Source organism: Saimiri boliviensis, chromosome 16, assembly GCF_048565385.1.
Source record: "Saimiri boliviensis isolate mSaiBol1 chromosome 16, mSaiBol1.pri, whole genome shotgun sequence".
In the NCBI taxonomy this organism is placed as follows: Eukaryota; Metazoa; Chordata; class Mammalia; order Primates; family Cebidae; genus Saimiri; species Saimiri boliviensis.
Window position 1 is genome coordinate 65,841,999 of NC_133464.1, and position 17,056 is coordinate 65,859,054.

The 17,056-nt window shown below is 42.2% G+C and overlaps 2 protein-coding genes across 8 annotated transcripts in view; both read left to right on the plus strand.

Annotated features, from left to right (window-relative positions):
• The first annotated feature begins 13,417 nt into the window (after positions 1–13,417).
• LOC141581532 (uncharacterized) lies at positions 13,418–16,876 on the plus strand. The gene is made up of 2 exons (XM_074387351.1): positions 13,418–14,165; positions 14,251–16,876. The coding sequence occupies exons 1-2, from the start codon at positions 13,418–13,420 to the stop codon at positions 15,105–15,107; spliced, it is 1,605 nt and encodes a 534-aa protein (XP_074243452.1). The 3' UTR covers positions 15,108–16,876.
• ENOX1 (ecto-NOX disulfide-thiol exchanger 1) overlaps positions 13,802–17,056 on the plus strand; it is a 616,720-nt gene continuing 613,465 nt past the window's right edge. For all 7 annotated transcript variants that reach the window (XM_074387775.1, XM_074387776.1, XM_039473378.2 and 4 more), the window contains exon 1: positions 13,802–14,242. The gene's annotated coding sequence lies outside the window, so the exon portion shown is untranslated. The remainder of the gene's footprint in view (positions 14,243–17,056) is intronic.

Here is a 17,056-nt window from a genome sequence, read left to right on the forward strand (position 1 = left end):
CAGGGTCAGAGTTAAGTGCTTCCTCACAAAGGTAACAAAATAGATATACTTCCTGACATGTTCAAGACCTATCAAGACCCATATTGCTATGACGTTCCCATAGCATTAGTTGAGAAAAGCAGGGGAATTACCATATGATTCAGCAATCCCACTCTTGGGTAATTAAAGGAAAAAAAAATTCACTATTTGCACTCCTATGTTTATTGCAGTACTTATAATAGCAAAGATGTGGAATCAACCTAAGTGTCCATCAGCAGAAAAATGAGTAAAGAAAATGTGAGAATGAAACTCTGTGATATGCAACAATATGGATGGAACTAGAGATCATTATGGTAAGTGAAATAAGCCAGGCATGGAAAGACAGATGCTGCATGTTCTCATTCATATGTGGGAACTAAAAATGTGAATCATATGGAGGTAGAGAGTAGAATGACAGATACCAGAATCTGGGAAGAGTGAGTGGGTGGGAGGGGTATAACAAGAGGCTGTAGGAACACATAGGTAGGAGGGCTAAGTTTTAATATTCAATAATGGGGTGACTACAGTTAACAACCGTATATTATATATTTCAAAATAGCTAGAAAAGAGGACTTGAAATGTCCCCGACACATAGAAATGACAAATACTCAAGGTAATGGACACTTAAAATATCCTGATTTGATCATTACACAGTCTATATATGTAACAAAATATCATATGCACTCCATAAGAATGTACAAATATTTGTACCAATTTAAAAACAGAAGAGCAGGATAGAGATCCTGTAGTCTGAGATTTCCCTATTGACTTGGACAAGGCACTTAACCTCTTAGTATCACTTTCCACTAGCATACAAGGACAGCAAGAGAATAACAGTAAAACTGCTCTGTCTGGCTTTCTCTCAGTGTCGGTGTGATATACAAATGAGATAATCGATATGAGAATGCTTTGAAAATTGTGAAGCACTCATTTTATTTTCACCTTGCTATAGACAGAAATAGTAATTTCCACCTATTCACCTCATACAGATGCTGTTTCTTTTTGGCATTTATTGAACAACAATGCTCTCTCTCTGATTTACAAATAGAATTAGACAGAGTTCCTGCCCTGTGATTTTAAACTAGGCAGACATGCATGATAAAAAGATGAGAAAACATTCAAGGTAGACAACATTTTGCAATGATCATTTATGTGTTTATAAAAGGCTTATGTATTTTTTAGATGGAAAGTCCTGTGGGCATTTTTCATAATTCTTAGGATATTTGCTTATTGTGAAAAATGATAATCTATGTGATTTAAAAACAAGAAGAAAAGAAAGATACAAGAAGATAGAAAAAAAGTGAAAGTGGAAAGAAGGAAAGAAAGAGGCATGGGGCAGGTAAGTCCAAAAAATGTGTTGAACATCTTATTACACGCTTTACATTATACTGAGTCCTAGATGGGGGAAACATTGATGTAGGCATGAGATGAACAACAACTCAATTTGCAAGTGGACAGTTTGCTTTGCTCAGTAAACTATGCCAAGTAGTTCCACTCATGGTTGACTATGATATTATTATTTAACTTTGAAAATATTAACACTAACTATAGTAACAACTATAGTAATACCCCTAAATATATTAGCATTTGTACAATGCCTCAGATTTTTCAAAGTTTTTATGCAAACATTTTAATTTAATTCTCATAATAACTTTGTGGGATTAGCATAATCATTATCTCTAATTTAGACATGAAAAAATCGGGACAGAAGTTGGCAAAATAATTTACTCAAAGTAAGACAGTAAGGAGACCCATGGCTTGAACCTATGTTTTCTGACTTGAAGATATGTGCATTATTTATCTTCATTTCACAAAAGTAAATCCATGGTCTAAAATAAAGCAGTATCATAATACTGCTTTGTTATGGAATAAAGACTGCTTTCTTATGGTTGGGGAGAAAAGAAACTCTGGAAAATAAATTTAAAAGAAAATTCAAAGCAAGAGTTGAATGTGGAAACATTTTCCCTCATACTCCTTATCTTAATCTAGTTCTAGAGTTTACAAATCAATTTCATTGGCTTTCAAAGTGATGCAATCATTAGAATGATTTTATAAAATGATTCTTTCAGACAAACACTGCCTCCTTAAGGAATGTCACTGTTTGGGTTTAATCATAGAGTGTGGTTCTGTGTATGCATAGCACATATTTCTTTCATATTTGTTAGGATGCTCAAAAGAGAACATTGGTACGATATAACACTTATTTTTATATAGTAATAGGTAAGCATGTGTAAAAATGTTATCTAAAAAGACAGTGAAAATGGTTTTAGAGAAAAGTATGACAAAGTGACAATTGACATTTCAGTTTCAAAAATTAAACAGGATTCTAGTTAATTGTATTAATGACAAGACTAGACACACAAAACATATACACATCCAAATAATTAAGCATGGTTATTAGCAAAACTTTAATGATTTCCTTGAAATCCAATAGTCTTCTGGTCCAAGAACAGATTACTTTATAACCCCTTTGCCAAAGTCAGGGTAAAAGATCTCTCTCTCTGTCACTCCACAATGAGAGCAATATCTTTAACATTAACACAAGATATTTTACTACAATAAGAACAAAATCTTGTTTCTCCTCTCTTGGACTAGTATCTCCATTCTGTAATCTAAAATGCAGATTGTCTTACTAAAACAGCTGCTAGAAACCAATTTCCATTTCTTTACCCTTTCATTTTTTTCTCCTATAATTGTCACAGAACAAAACTACCAAAAATGTATCAGCATAAAACCACATTCTGGAGTTTCTATAGCATCAGAGAATCTTTTGACTAAAAGGGTACTTGACTGATCTTCAGTGTCTGGCTTTAGGAAGAACTGCGCATAAATGCTTTTGAAGAAAAACTATAAAGATCTTCAGAGAAGACAATTCCACCATCTTTCTTATTAACTCATGTTGGGGACAATCATTTTCATTGTCAGGAAGCTCTTTATACTTTGATTAAATCCCTCATGCCACAGATTAAGAAATATAAATATACAGACTGAATCTCTAAATGTGAAAATTTGACTCATAAAATGTTTTAGATATGGAAATCTTGAATTCGTTTATTTAAAAAACTTGTGATTTTTATAACATGAAACTCACCAAATGTTTCTGGCTGGGTCACATGAAGGAGGCATTTCCTTAATAAGAGGACCTTCATGGTCTGAGGCTCCCTGCACAGTTTTGCAGTTTTAAAAGTTGAGGAGTGGGCTGGGTACGGTGGCTCATGCCTGTAATCCCAGCACTTTGGGAGGCCTAGGTGGGCAGATAACCTGAGGTCAGGAGTTTGGGACAAGCCTGGCCAACATGTTGAAATCCCGTCTTTACCAAAAATACAAAAATTAGCTGGGTGTAGTGGTGTGCGCCTATAATCCCAGCTACTTGGGAGGCTGAGGCAGAAGAATCACTTGAACCCGGGAGGTGGCGGTTGCAGTAAGTCGAAGTCATGCCACTGCACTCCAGCCTGGGTGACAGTGAGATTCCGTCTCAAGTAAATAAATAAATAATAAATAATACAAGTTGAGGAGTGGTCAGGCCCTGAGCAGTGAAATTATGCTAGCTAGAATCACAGGAAATTGATTTACAAGCATGGGAATATGGTGTGATATGAGGACTGGGGCGTTGAGCTGGAAGGAGGAAGAGGAGATGTGTATGTTTTCTGCTGGGCTGTTCTTGTACAGATATCACTGTGTCTGAAAAACAAAGTTCCAGTAGTTATTTATTTAGAATGCAGCTGACATATGTTAAGTTAGTAAAGAGAGAATTCATAATGAAACATAGATGTTCCTGAATCTATGTAATGGAGTTCTCTTTTGAACAGATAAGAATCTACAGTCAGTCACACTGATAGAAACAAGAAGAGACAGGTGACATCTTGATGAAACACAGAGAAAGCACACAAGTGGCCTCCATGGTCTATTTGGTAGAGGAGGAAGATAAACTCTACATACCCCTCCTATCCCTTGGGGATTAATTAAAGTGGTTGTATCCAAAATCCGTTAATGAGGGGTATGTCAAGGTTAGGGAAGATGGGAATACTTCGCACTGTCTCATTACATCTTCATAGAAAGTCTTAGGAGATAGGTATTAAATAATCTATTTTTAGAAGAAGATATCAAGGTCAAAAAATTTATCCAAGTTCACTTGTGATAGACCCATGATCCAAATCCAGCTCAATCTGATCATAAATCTCATCATACTTTTACTTTTCCATGCTTGCCTATCTTTCCATTCAATATTAATGTTTATTCTGATGATTCTGATTTGTGAATACTAAGTTAAGGGATTTACAGCATATTTGTTTTATTAGAACTGCCACCAAAGTATTTAAATTTAAAAATGTTTTGGAACTTATTTTCATTTTTCGTCACTCTGGTCAATATGGTTGTATTATATTCAAGACTGGTTTCTGATGATGCAGTCAAAGGAAATGAAAGTGGAGAGCCTCCATCTCTTGGTTGTGGACCCAATGGCCTCATCATGTCTCTCAGTTTCAGAGTTTCTGTTTTTGCTCTCACCTCATTTTTAGATTTAATGCTATATACTTGGCATCTCTGAATAAAGACTTCGGTACCTCTTCCTGCCCAAGGTCACTTTTCAGTCCAAGGTGAACCAAATACACCTACAGCACCTAGAACACAAAAAAAATCAAGACAAGTGCTCCTGAGCAATGAGTTCATCTTCCCAGTTGCTGAATTTCTCTAATTTGTTAAATATGATGACTCTCTCTGCTTTGATTAATGCTAGAGACATAATACCAATTCGCTGATTCTTCTTTTGCAATTTAGCAGTCACTAAAACTTTTCAGTGCATATTATTATACCATGTATATAGTTCCCAAGATACAGCTTGTCTCATGTGTCACGTTTTATCTTATTGTTTTCTTGGAAGAGTTGCACATGAGTTGTACTTAGAACTTTCATAATTTACAATATAGTGTGTATATTCTACAGAGAACTCCCATAGATATCCCACCTTGATTTCTGTCCCTCCCTTTCCTTCGTTTTTTCTTCTATCAGTTCTCTAGCTTTCATTTTAAGAGTGGCACTAGAATTCTTTCTTAGACTTTCAGAATGCGATGGGCTGGGATTAAAGCCGTTTTACTTTGGGAACCCATATCCCTCTATGCAACTAGCATACTGGCAAAATTACAAACACTGTTAGACTTTTTTTTTTTTTTTTTGAGACGGAGTTTCGCTCTTGTTACCCAGGCTGGAGTGCAATGGCGCAATCTCGGCTCACCGCAACCTCCGCCTCCTGGGTTCAGGCAATTCTCCTGCCTCAGCCTCCTGAGTAGCTGGGATTACAGGCACGCGCCACCATGCCCAGCTTATTTTTTGTATTTTTAGTAGAGATGGGGTTTCACCGTGTTGACCAGGATGGTCTCGATCTCCTGACCTCGTGATCCACCTGCCTCAGCCTCCCAAAGTGCTGGGATTACAGGCTTGAGCCACCGCGCCCGGCAAACACTGTTAGACTTTTAATTAATGATAGCTTCCTGGGTAAACTAGTGCACATACTGAACTGCAGAAGTAGGAAATTCTATTGGAACTTTAGCCATCATGTGCATTAACTGTTAAGGATTGTTTATAGATTCTTCAAAGCAAAATAAAACAAACTTTCCAAAACTTGCCTCCAGCAATGGACATAAAACATTAATTCAAATAATTCGCCACCTCTGGGCCAAGCTTCTGCTGGGCCAGTATGTAGATGGTCACTCCAATGAACACTCTGGTTACTTATTGAAACCAAGAATCTTTTCTGCTCTCTCAGGGAATGCAGTACTAAATCCAAGGTTAGCACTGGATCTCATTTTGAGGGTGGAGGTTAAGTAATGCAGAGCACCTACAGAGTGGCCAGAGGCCAAGGAGCAGGGCTTGTGACTCCAGAACATATCAGCATCAGCACAAGGTGAGATCAAGTTTTTAAAGGGCCATTAAAAGTATTCATTATTAGAAGTGGTAAAAGTGGGGAAATATGAAAAGAAGGTTTCAAGGATGACCAGTGAAAATTCTGTTTTAAAGGACTTGCTGAGCAAAGAGCCCATCTTGGAAAGAAAGTATAGGAAAGGAAAAGAAACACATTTCACTTTTTGTGAAAGTGTTTGTCTTTTTTTTCTAAAATGGTAACATTTAAAATGGCTGAATCTTGACTTGAATGACTTTTTGTTTTGTTTTGTTTTTTGAGATGGAGTCTGGCTGTCACCCAGACTGGAGTGCAATGGCACAATCTTGGCTCATTGCAACTTCTGCCTCTCAGGTTCAAGAGATTCTCCTGCCTCAGCCTCCCCAGTAGCTGGGATTACAAGCAAATGCCACCATGCCCAGCTTTTTTTTTTTTTTTTTTTTTTTGTATTTTTAGTAGAGACAGGGTTTCACCATGTTGACCAGGCTGTTCTCGAACTCCTGACCTCAAGTGATCCACCCACCCTGGCCTCCCAAAGTGCTGGGATTACAGGAGTAAGCCACTGTGACTGGCTGACCTGAATGACTGTTTAACAAGAATAAATATATGCAAAGAAAATGTCTGAAAGGGTATATACCAAAATAGTAATTGTAGGAAGTCCCTGAGACGGTAATACTACTGCGATTCTTTTTTTTTTGGCGGGGGGAGGAGGGACAGAGTCTTGCTGCGTTGCCCAGGCTGGAGTGCAGTGGCACAATCGCAGCTTACTGCAACCTCCACCTCCCAGGTTCAAGCAATTCTCCTGCCTCAGCCTCCCACCTGTAGCTGGGATTACAGGTGCCCACCATCACACTTGGCTATTGTTTAGATTTTAGTAGAGACAGGGTTTTGCCACATTGCCCAGGCTGGTCTCGAACTCCTGAGCTCAGGCAATCCACCCTCCTTGGCCTCCCAAAGTATTAGGATTATAGGTCACCGCGCCTGGCCAATCTTTTTCTTTATACATTTTTGTATTGCCTATTTTTTCTCTGTAAGCATACACACTACTTTTACAATTGGAAAGTGGTGGGGAGGAGAGGACAGTGAACTATTTTTATTTAAAAGAAAGACATTTTCACAGTTGGTATTAATCTGTAAAATGAATGTTCACGTAGTTAAATTAGCAGGGCAAAGCACCATTGGGGAGGCAGAATCTGTGTGACAGAAACAAAACAGAGGCTAATTAGAAACGAATGAACACAAAGCTTGGGTTTTGCAACAGCAGCAGAATTTATAGAATTACAGCACCTCTAGAATTATGGAATCCACAATTTCCTGCATGTGTCAGTTTCTGCCAACTTTTGGTTGTCTGTGGTTTTCTTAAAATATCATTGGAAGGGACTCCCAGGAATCAGCTCAGTTCAACATTATAATAAAGATTTACAGAATTTCTACAGGAGCTTCCTATTCATCACTGTGTTCCAATTCTCTGCCACATACTTTTGATTTAGATCCAAAGTTTACAAAGATTTACTGAGTTCCTACAACACAACAAAGGGACCCTTTACTTTATGAAAGCTTCTTAAGAAACTAATGAGGTAGGCGTTATTATCTACATTTCACAGACAAGGCAAGTGAGGCTCAGAAAGTGAGGTGCCCAGTCTCACACAGCAGGTTGTTGCCTGGGCTGGGATTTGAACTCAGATCTTATGATTCAGTATCCTGTGTTACTTTCATGCTGCGCTAAGACCACCTCTGGAAAAATCAAAAGATGTGACTAACAGTCCTAGCTTCCCCAGAAGCCTCTGGGGCCCATTGGGAGGCAGTTTATGTAAAGCATTCAATACATGGATGGTTGGGCTTCAGACAGCTCTAATTAAGTAAATGGCTTTATGTCAATTCACTCTATAAGTGCTTTTTGACTCTTCATAATTTTTTCAGGAATTGCATGAAGAAGTTGTGAGTTTAAAAATTAATTAAAAATAATTCTGTGTTAATAAGTGGAAAGAAACTGAGAAGGTGAAAATTAAAAAAAAATGTAAGGAGAGTAGTAATAGAATGTTAAAATTGTACAAGAAGAGACTTCTGGGTCTTCGTAGACATAGAAACTTCAAAATACTGTTCATGGGTTGCCCTATAAATTATTGGATGGGTTAAATATAAGCTCTAGCATATTCTAATCTATTCCAGTTTGCCCAGGGATCCCAGGGATTTGTCATCCACAGCTGTCATTGCCCACATAGTCTATCCTTCCTTGTCAACTTCTTCATATCCTCAATCTAAAATCCACAGTACAGCAATAGACTAGCTTTTTACATGATATATGGTGTGATCATCTAAATGATTACTACTAGGGAATATGAATATGAAAATATACATATATACATTGGCCACTGATAATCAATATAACCCAAGTGGTTTATTTATTTAACAAATAGCTTTATCAAGTCTTACCGGTAATTCATATTGAAGTTTGTTGCACCTGGTCAAGTGATAAATTATGCTTATATTTACTTTTTTTGTTCTCAAGAATAATGATTACTAGACTGCAGTCTCCTTAAAGGCACAGATCATATTTTATACTTTATTGGTAACAAACACAGCTTGAAGAGCAGAACTGATTATGAAGTAGGTACTCAATAAATACTAGTTCGGTTTACTGATTTGCTTATGCATGTTCTTGGTGTTGACAATAAAATAAATTATTAGATTAAAAGTGATATTAGTAAATCTACCAATTCTTTTCCCTTTAGCCATAAAATGTCATGGTGCAGTGAATCTATATTAGGCAGTAGTTTTTTTTTTGTTTTGTTTTTGTTTTTTTTTTTTTTTTGAGACGGAGTTTCGCTCTTGTTACCCAGGCTGGAGTGCAATGGCGCGATCTCGGCTCACCGCAACCTCCGCCTCCTGGGTTCAGGCAATTCTCCTGTCTCAACCTCCTGAGTAGCTGGGATTACAGGCACGTGCCACCATGCCCAGCTGATTTTTTGTATTTTTAGTAGAGACGGGGTTTCACCATGTTGACCGGGATGGTCTCGATCTCTCGACCTCGTGATCCACCCGCCTCGGCCTCCCAAAGTGCTGGGATTACAGGCTTGAGCCACCGCGCCCGGCCTAGGCAGTAGTTCTTAACCTGGGCTTCAGAGGAAGTTCCCTTAACCCCCTGAAATTGTATTCAAACATTTTTTACACATTCATGTGTTTATTTTCCTGAAGAAAGGATCCATAGCTTTCTTCAGTTTCTTGGAAATCCATTGCTCCATAAACTGTTAGAATCACTGATACTAAACATGTCTACCTGCACCCCAAATGTCAGCAATGATGACTAAGAAAGAAACGCAGTCTTCTTTTGCTTTGCAGAAACTATAACAACATTTTTTTATCTGATTTTGTTTTTTACCTTCCTAAAGATGTCTGATCTCCAGTCAAAAATTAAGTTTTCCTAAATAGTATGTGGAATAAGACAATGTTTAAAAACATGGATACAAACAGGATGACTTGAGGCTGCTTCTTGTTCCTGTGCTAAACTCTCAACTGAGTTGGTGCTTTCTTTCCAGGTGTAGGTCAAGGTGTTTTTTAATCATTTAAAATTCTAATGGACTAAGTGGTCTGGGACTTAATTATGGGGGACATTACCTGTATCCTTATGTGTGCTCACTAAAATCAACAGCATTTCAGCTAACGGTCCCTGCCTTCTCACTTCAGAGAATTTGGGGCAATGGGCTCCTAGCATGAGGAGTTGACTTTGGAATTCATGGTACATCTCACAGTCTAAAGGTAACAGTCTTTAAAGGTAGAAAGCCTTGTTTTTTTAATTTAGACTGACAAAACAGTTACCATCAAATCAGTTTAGAATCTTTCTCCATAGGCCCCACACCTTCACCATCCTGTGTTTTTAAGTTAATGATTGGCCAGTTTACTGCATGGCTGCAAACTGAATAAAGCAGTTATGTTAAACAGCATTCCCTTTTTAAGACGAAAAATAGAGCTTTTACAAATATGCTGTTGATTTTAAATCCAGCTGATAATAACACATAAAAATGGACATCTCGGCTGTACATTTTATTACTACCTAGTACTTAAGTAGTAGGAGGAGCTATGGGTGGATAGCATATAATCCTAGTGGCTCCTCCAAACTTTTATGTTTAAGTTGGTCAGAAATACTATATATCCATGTTGTTATTCTATTATTTACCTTTTAAGTTAACATACATTAACTTATTATTTATAAGTTAACATACATTAAGTTAACATACATTAAGATTGCTATATGCCTACATTCTTATTTTTAAATGTTGGTTTCTTAAAAGTGTATTCATTCATTCATTTATTGAGACAGAGTCCTGCTCTGTCTTCCAGGCTGTAGTGCAGTGGCACCATCTTGGCTCATTGCAACCTCCACATTCCAGGTTCAAGTGCTTCTCCTCCCTCAGCCTCCCGAGTAGCTAGGACTACAGGTATGCGTCACCATCCTCTGCTAATTTTTGTATTTTTAGTAGAGATGGGTTTTACCATGTTGGCCAGGATGTTCTCAATCTCTTTACCTCATGATCTGCTGGCCTCAGCCTCCCAAAGTGCTGGGATTAGAGGTGTGAGCCACCGCGCCCGGCTAAGTGTATGTATGTATGTATGTATGTATGTATTTATATTTCTTTGAGACAGAGTATTGCTCTGTCACCAGGCACCAGGCTGGAGTGCAGTGGCGTGTCAGCTCACTGCAACCTCCACCTCCTGGGTTCAAGCAATTCTCCTGCGTCAGCCTCCTGAGTAGCTGCGAGTACAGGTGCGTGCCACCATGCCCAGCTAATTTTTGTATTTTTTAAGTAGAGACGGGGTTTCATCATGTTGGTCAGTCTCTTGACCTGGTGATCTAACTGCTTCAGCCTCCCAAAATGCTGGGATTACAAGTGTGAGCCACCGTGCCCAGCCAAGTGTATTTATTTTTATAAAGACCCAACTGCCCCCTTTGGTGGTCATCAGAGAAGTTACAGCTTTATTAACATTCGTCCACCCACCAAGGCAAGCACTTGGGAAGCTGTTAAAATTGTAGGATTTTAACCTTCTGAAAGTTCACTGAAAATCAACTCGCAAAAGGCAGATTAATAGGAGAAAAGATATACAAAATTTATTTTCATTTGCATAACACAAGGGAATTGCAGAATAATTGCCCAATAACCCAATGGGGTACAGATGCTCATATATCCTTCCCAGGGGAAGAATAGAAAGGGAAATGTGGATGATTTTATGGGCGATAGTAAAGAATTTTTGGTGGAGTTCAATGAGCTTGGTAAACATACAATGGCCTGGGATAAAGTCTGTTGGGCCTGAAGAGCAGTGTGACAAACATATGTCCAGTTATGTTGTCAGGCTTCAGTCTATCCTCCTGGAATGTAAGTTAGATTAATAAAAACTCAGGGAAGCTAGGTGCATTCTTCTTTGGCAGGTCTGGTTTCTAGGTACATAAAAGAACTTCAGAGAACAACTTCACCCTGTGCTTTGGGTGAGACAGCAGACTGAGAGACAGGAGACACAAGAAGGTCAAAGAGACCTTGCAGCTGCTTCTTTAGTCCAGCATGTCAAAGTTCCATATTTTCAGGTATCAGTTTCTTTGAGCCCAACAAAACCCTAAGAGCAACTTTCTAAGGAAAATGAAGCTTTACAATTGTTTTGGAAAATTCTGACTCATACCCATTCTATAGGTTGGCTGTCAAGCATCCACTTTTGGCATTAGAGTTTTTCTGCTTCTTCTGCAAGTTTTAGAGCTACTTTCAAGTGAAAAATTTAAATATCTAAGCTTTCAACCTAACAAAAAACTCCAATATCACAATAAATGTCTTCTAAGAAGTTTGTAAATTGAGTGAAGGTAGAGAAGTCAGTTACAGGAACCCCCCACTAGAGACCACAAGGCAGCACCCAAATAAATCCATTTTAATTTTCACTTTATTTCAGTTATATTTCACAGCTGTTGTATCATTAGTGGAGATAGAAGCAGCTCATAGGCGAGCCTAGTTCAAAGGAATTGAAATTTAGCATGGAATGCAAAATTGAAGACTTCTGCTTCTAAGAGGATGATTGTAGAAATACCGAGGTTGAAGGATGTAGACTTGGTGCTTCACCAGACAGCAGAATTAGCAGTCTGGGGTGATCCTGCATGTATTGGGCAGTGTGCATGAACACTACTCTTTACAAGATAAAAATACGTACCTGAGAAGCTATTAGAAGTGTGTATTTCTGGCTTGTCATGGTGGCTCATGCCTATAATCCCAGCCCTTTAAGAGGCCAAGATGGGTGGATCACTTGAGGTCAGGAGTTGGAGAACAGTCTGGCCAACATGGTGAGCACCCTCTCTACTAAAAACTCAAAAAAATAGCTGGGTTTGGTGGCGGGTACCTGTAATCCCAGATACTGGGAGGCTAAGGTGGGAGAATCGCTTGAACCCAAGAAGCAGAGGTTGCAGTGAGCTGAGATCGTGCCATTGCACTCCAGCCTGGGCGACAGAGCATGACTCCATCTCAAAAAAACAAAAACAAAACAATAAACAGTGTACTTCTCTTAAAATTCTTTCCCCCATCCTTCTGCTCTAGAAGGTACATTATAAACTGCTTATGAAGAGCGACTTTCATGTTTTGAGAGGTTAGGTTCCAAGCTTTGGCCCTCTCATACCCAGGGGATGCCACTGGGTTCCCTGCAGAGTGCTTCTGCGTGCACTCTTTGTTAAGGGTGCACAATGGATCAGTATTGTTGTCTTTCTTTGCGCTTGGGTTCTGACTGCCAGGGGGGAAAATAGCCACACACAGGGTAATGGCATAAGTTAAAATCAAGTAAGCCTAGTGGGGTGGTAATGACTTTCCCAGCATCCAACTCTTTGCCTTCAGGTTATGTGAAGCTAGAAAAACAATGTCATTCATTCAGCATTTACAGGGAGCTCACAGTGTACAGGGTACTATGCTAAGCACTGGAGGGCATGCAAAAGTATGCAAAACACAATCCCTGCAACTGAGGATTCCTGCCAGGAAGGGTATTTCAAGTATTACTCAGACTTTAAGACCCTTGAAGAAATGCTTGGTTGAATAAAATTCCACTCAGAATTTAAAATAAGCAAGGAAAAGTACACCGCTAGGACAGTATATCTTTTAAGAGGCAGGGCATGTAATGTGCTTTAAACATTTACTTCTTAGGTATTACAATGTAGGTGGGATGAAGGAGGAGCGGGAGTTGTGGGGTGGGATCGACTCTTGGACGAGCCTGATTTGAAGGAGGCACTGCTTGGATGCCTGCAGAGCTAAGTTGAATCCTAACAAAGAGGAGGCCAGCACTCTTATCTGGGAAGTGGGTAACTTTGAGGAAAAGTAGCATCCAAAGAGGAAAAAAAGGCGACACGTTACCTGGGGTTAGGATCTCCCACCCCTACCAACCTGCACACTGACCGCACCCTGGCCGAGCCACGCTGGGCCGCATACACCGCATCCTCTGCTCAGGCCGCGCGGCCCAATTCCACCATCTACCCGAAGCCCACAACCCTGGCACATGACCGCTCCGGCCAGTAGTCAGCCACGTGCGCCCGGGTTCTCCTCTTGGCCCTTCAGCTGGCCCGGAGCCTCCAAGGTCGCCGTAGCAACCGTGTGGTCCCTCTCTCGGTTACCCAGCGCCCAGCAGAGCAGTCCCGACCGCCGCGACGGCTCCGGAGGGAGCGAGCGACCTCGGCCCCTCCCGAGAGGGGGCAGCGGGACCGTGGGCTGCGGGCGCCGCCTCTGCTCTGCTGCATCGGTGGCTGCGCACTCCGCTCCGCTCCGCCGGGCTGGGATCCGGAGCCCGGGCGCGCCTTGCTGCCTTCCCCTTCTCCTCTGCTGCCGCCCCGTGGGCAGCTTTTCCAAGCAAGACGCGCGTTCGATCCTCCTTCCCCGCGTTTACGGATTTCCGGGAGCGCAGAATTTTGCCTCGGTCCCTACGAGCATCTCTCGGCCTCTCTCCCCCTCCCCTCGCGACTCCTCCACCCCGTGGGCGCGCGCGCGCGCACACACACACACACTCACATTTGCAGGCGCGCGTGCGCACGCCCGCGCGCCTCCAGCCGCGGAGTCTCCAGCGCCCCTCAGCAGATCCCCGCTCTCCCAGGCGCCGCTACTCACACAGGCTTCCAGCCGCCACGGGGCGTCCTCTGTCTGCTGCAGCGGCGGCGGCGGCGGCGGAGGGAACGGCGACTGCAGCCCGGCCCCATCTCCCAGCTCCGTGCCCGGGACAGAGTCCGGGAGAAGCAAAGAAGGAGGACGCCGAGGCTAGGAGGAGCCGCGCCGCGCCCGGCGCCCCACTCCGCTCGGCGGGCTGCCTCCGCTCCCCATACGGCGCCCCCAGGTAAGCAGCTCCGGGGCCCGCAGCATCCCTCGGGCGTCCGGGCTCCGAGCCGGGGTCTTCTGGTCTCGCCCACGCCAGGGCACCTGGATCTAGACTGGGAGAGGAGTGGGCGAGGGGGGAGGGGAGTGGAGCTAGAGGTGAGGCTGGTAAGGAGGGGTGCGTGGACGCGTGGGGGCTTCGGTGCAGCCCCCACACTCTTCCCCGCTGTGCCCTGGCTCAAGCTCCGTCACTTTTACGAGCCCGGGGGTGCCCCGCGCCCCAGACAGCTGTTGTTCGCTCTCCCCGCCGTCCGCCAGCCAGTGTCGGCTCCGGGCTCCGCGCCCGCGCGCGCCAGTCACCTCCCCTGCACCTTGGACAGCGCACCCCGCGCCTGTCGCCCCCGGCGGGCGTCGTCCCCGGGAACCGGTCCTGTCCGCGCAGTGCTCCCGCTGCCCTCTTCTTTGCAGGTTGTCACCCTCCCGCCCTGCATCCCTTCTCCTCCATTGGTGGCGGACTCCGCTCTGCTGCGGGCCGGAAACTTTCCTCCCCGCCTGGTCTGCGCTGGGTACTACTGTTGTTATTTGTGACTGCCCCCTCTCCCGGGGAGCTCGGACACCTTGGACAGGTCTTACTCGGCGGAAGCGCGCCCAGCCAGGCCCCGCGCGAGGCAAAGGAGGCACTGGGGCTGCCGGACCCGGCCGCTGCTAAGGTGCAGAGCTCGCGCCTCGTCCCCTGGACGCCGGTAGCCTCCCCGCCTCTCCGGACCCGACACGTGCGCGCCTCCCACGGACGCGGCCCCTCCCAAACCACCCCACGTCCTCCCCCTGCACGGCCACAGCCACCCCATAGGTTGGACACCCGGTGCTCTCGGGTCCTGATTGGCTGAAGGCGTAACCCCGCCCCCTTTCGGAGGGGGGTGGTTCTGGAGTGTTGTCATTGTCATCCCGCGGCGAGCACATGGGGAAAGTGGGGTCGACAGGTGGGCAAGCCCAACTCTGTGGAATCCCTGCGTCTCACTGTATGGCCACTGAGCCACGCTCCTTCACCCAGATGCACTCCTGTTTCTCTCTTTTTCTCCCTCAATCTTTCACTGCTTTAACATTAAAAGAAAAAAGAAACTGGCTTTTTAATCCTAATTTATTAAGCTTGCATTTGTTTGGTGGTAGCAATTTTTAAAAGCAGACCTAGGAGAATTCAGGAAATAAGAGCATATGGAGAGAGAGGTTCGTGGCCAACTGGGCTGCAGATTTGAGTCTGGTAGTTTAGAGAAAGTAATGAAGGGTGCTTAAGGGATCTGACGAAGGCGGATAAAGTGGAAAGGAAATTGATTCCTGAAGGAGAGACACAGGTGAGCGAGCTTGGAAAGCTGAGAGAGGAGGAAGTGGGTCATTTGTGGGGTGAGATGTGAGGGAGAAACCTGGTGGGCACTCTCAAGAGGTAGGTGCGTACTGTTGGAGAGAGATCTGTCAGGGAAAGTGGTAATATTGGCTGGTACTTAGCTCATGGTTAACACATTCTGCTTTTGTTTTGCTAGCGTTGCCGCTTTGATAGAGACTTTATATTAATAATGTCTATTCATGTAATGGATATTGCTTATTCCAGTTTCTTGTAATATACAGATTTGAAAGTGATAATGAGTTTCAAAAAGTGAAAGGCCTCTTGGAAGGGATACCTTAAAGTGCTTTCGGAATATTGTGAGGGAAGACGGATGAGCATTGCATAAAATGCAGATTGTTCTGGCGTTATTTAGAGCCTTTGAAGAAATATGTGTGTATGTATAAATGATACTGATTTCTCTTCATTTCAAAGCGTGATTGCCTCTAGCATTTTCCAGCTTTAATTCCTTCAGGCCGTTTCGATGTTGTGTTTGTACATCTAAGAATATTGTAATTCTTATCTTTAGAAGCCTTGTCAATGCAAAACAAACAGCAACTGATGCAAGTTAATGTTGACAACTTTACATTGAGTACACTGTGTGTTATTTTATTTGTAAGCTATTGAAATATGCAAGAGTAACATAGCATGACTGTTGTTCCCCAGGGACCCATATCAAAACAAAGTGGGGAATCACATGAGGCTATTTCAGGGAGAACAATTCAATTATTTTTAAGATGAATAAAATTTAAGATTCTTGGGTGTAAACAGCAACACTCTTTGAATTATCTTTGTACATACTGGTAGCATATGATAGTAAAACAACATATTAAATGTATTACATGATTCCAAAGTAGATTGTAAAAGCTTCCCATTATTATTATTTTTATATAAGTAGACAGAATTGCTTTTCTGACTGGAGGACCTCCTATTCAGGAAACAGGATTTGATATATGTGATAAACTGGAAATTATTGCTGTTGTTAAGAAAATAATTCTGTTTTTTTTTCTCTAGTTCATGCCTTGATTTTCCTAAGGGATTTAGATTCAAGTTGTGGGCCTATGAAATTTATATGAGTTTGTATGTAGGGGAATGTATATAATCATATATGCATACGTGCAAAATATTTGTATGTATATCAGCACACAGTTGTATATTTATGTACACATAATTTTAGGGTACATGCAGTATATTTATTCATATATATGTTATTGTCATCCTTGGAATTTTTTTTCTCATCTCTTTTTGTCCAAAAGGTGGCCCTGTTTTAAACTGTAGAAAGCATTATCACCAGAAGAATTGGCCAATAGATCATGGAAACAGACAATAGTATTTTGTTGCCTGGCAACCACCTACTGTGAATGAAAAACAAAGCAGTGACAGCTGCTTTCACATCCTGATACTCACACTGTAGCTCAGGCATTGCAACCCTCCAAATGAGACAGATCCATTAAGTTTCAT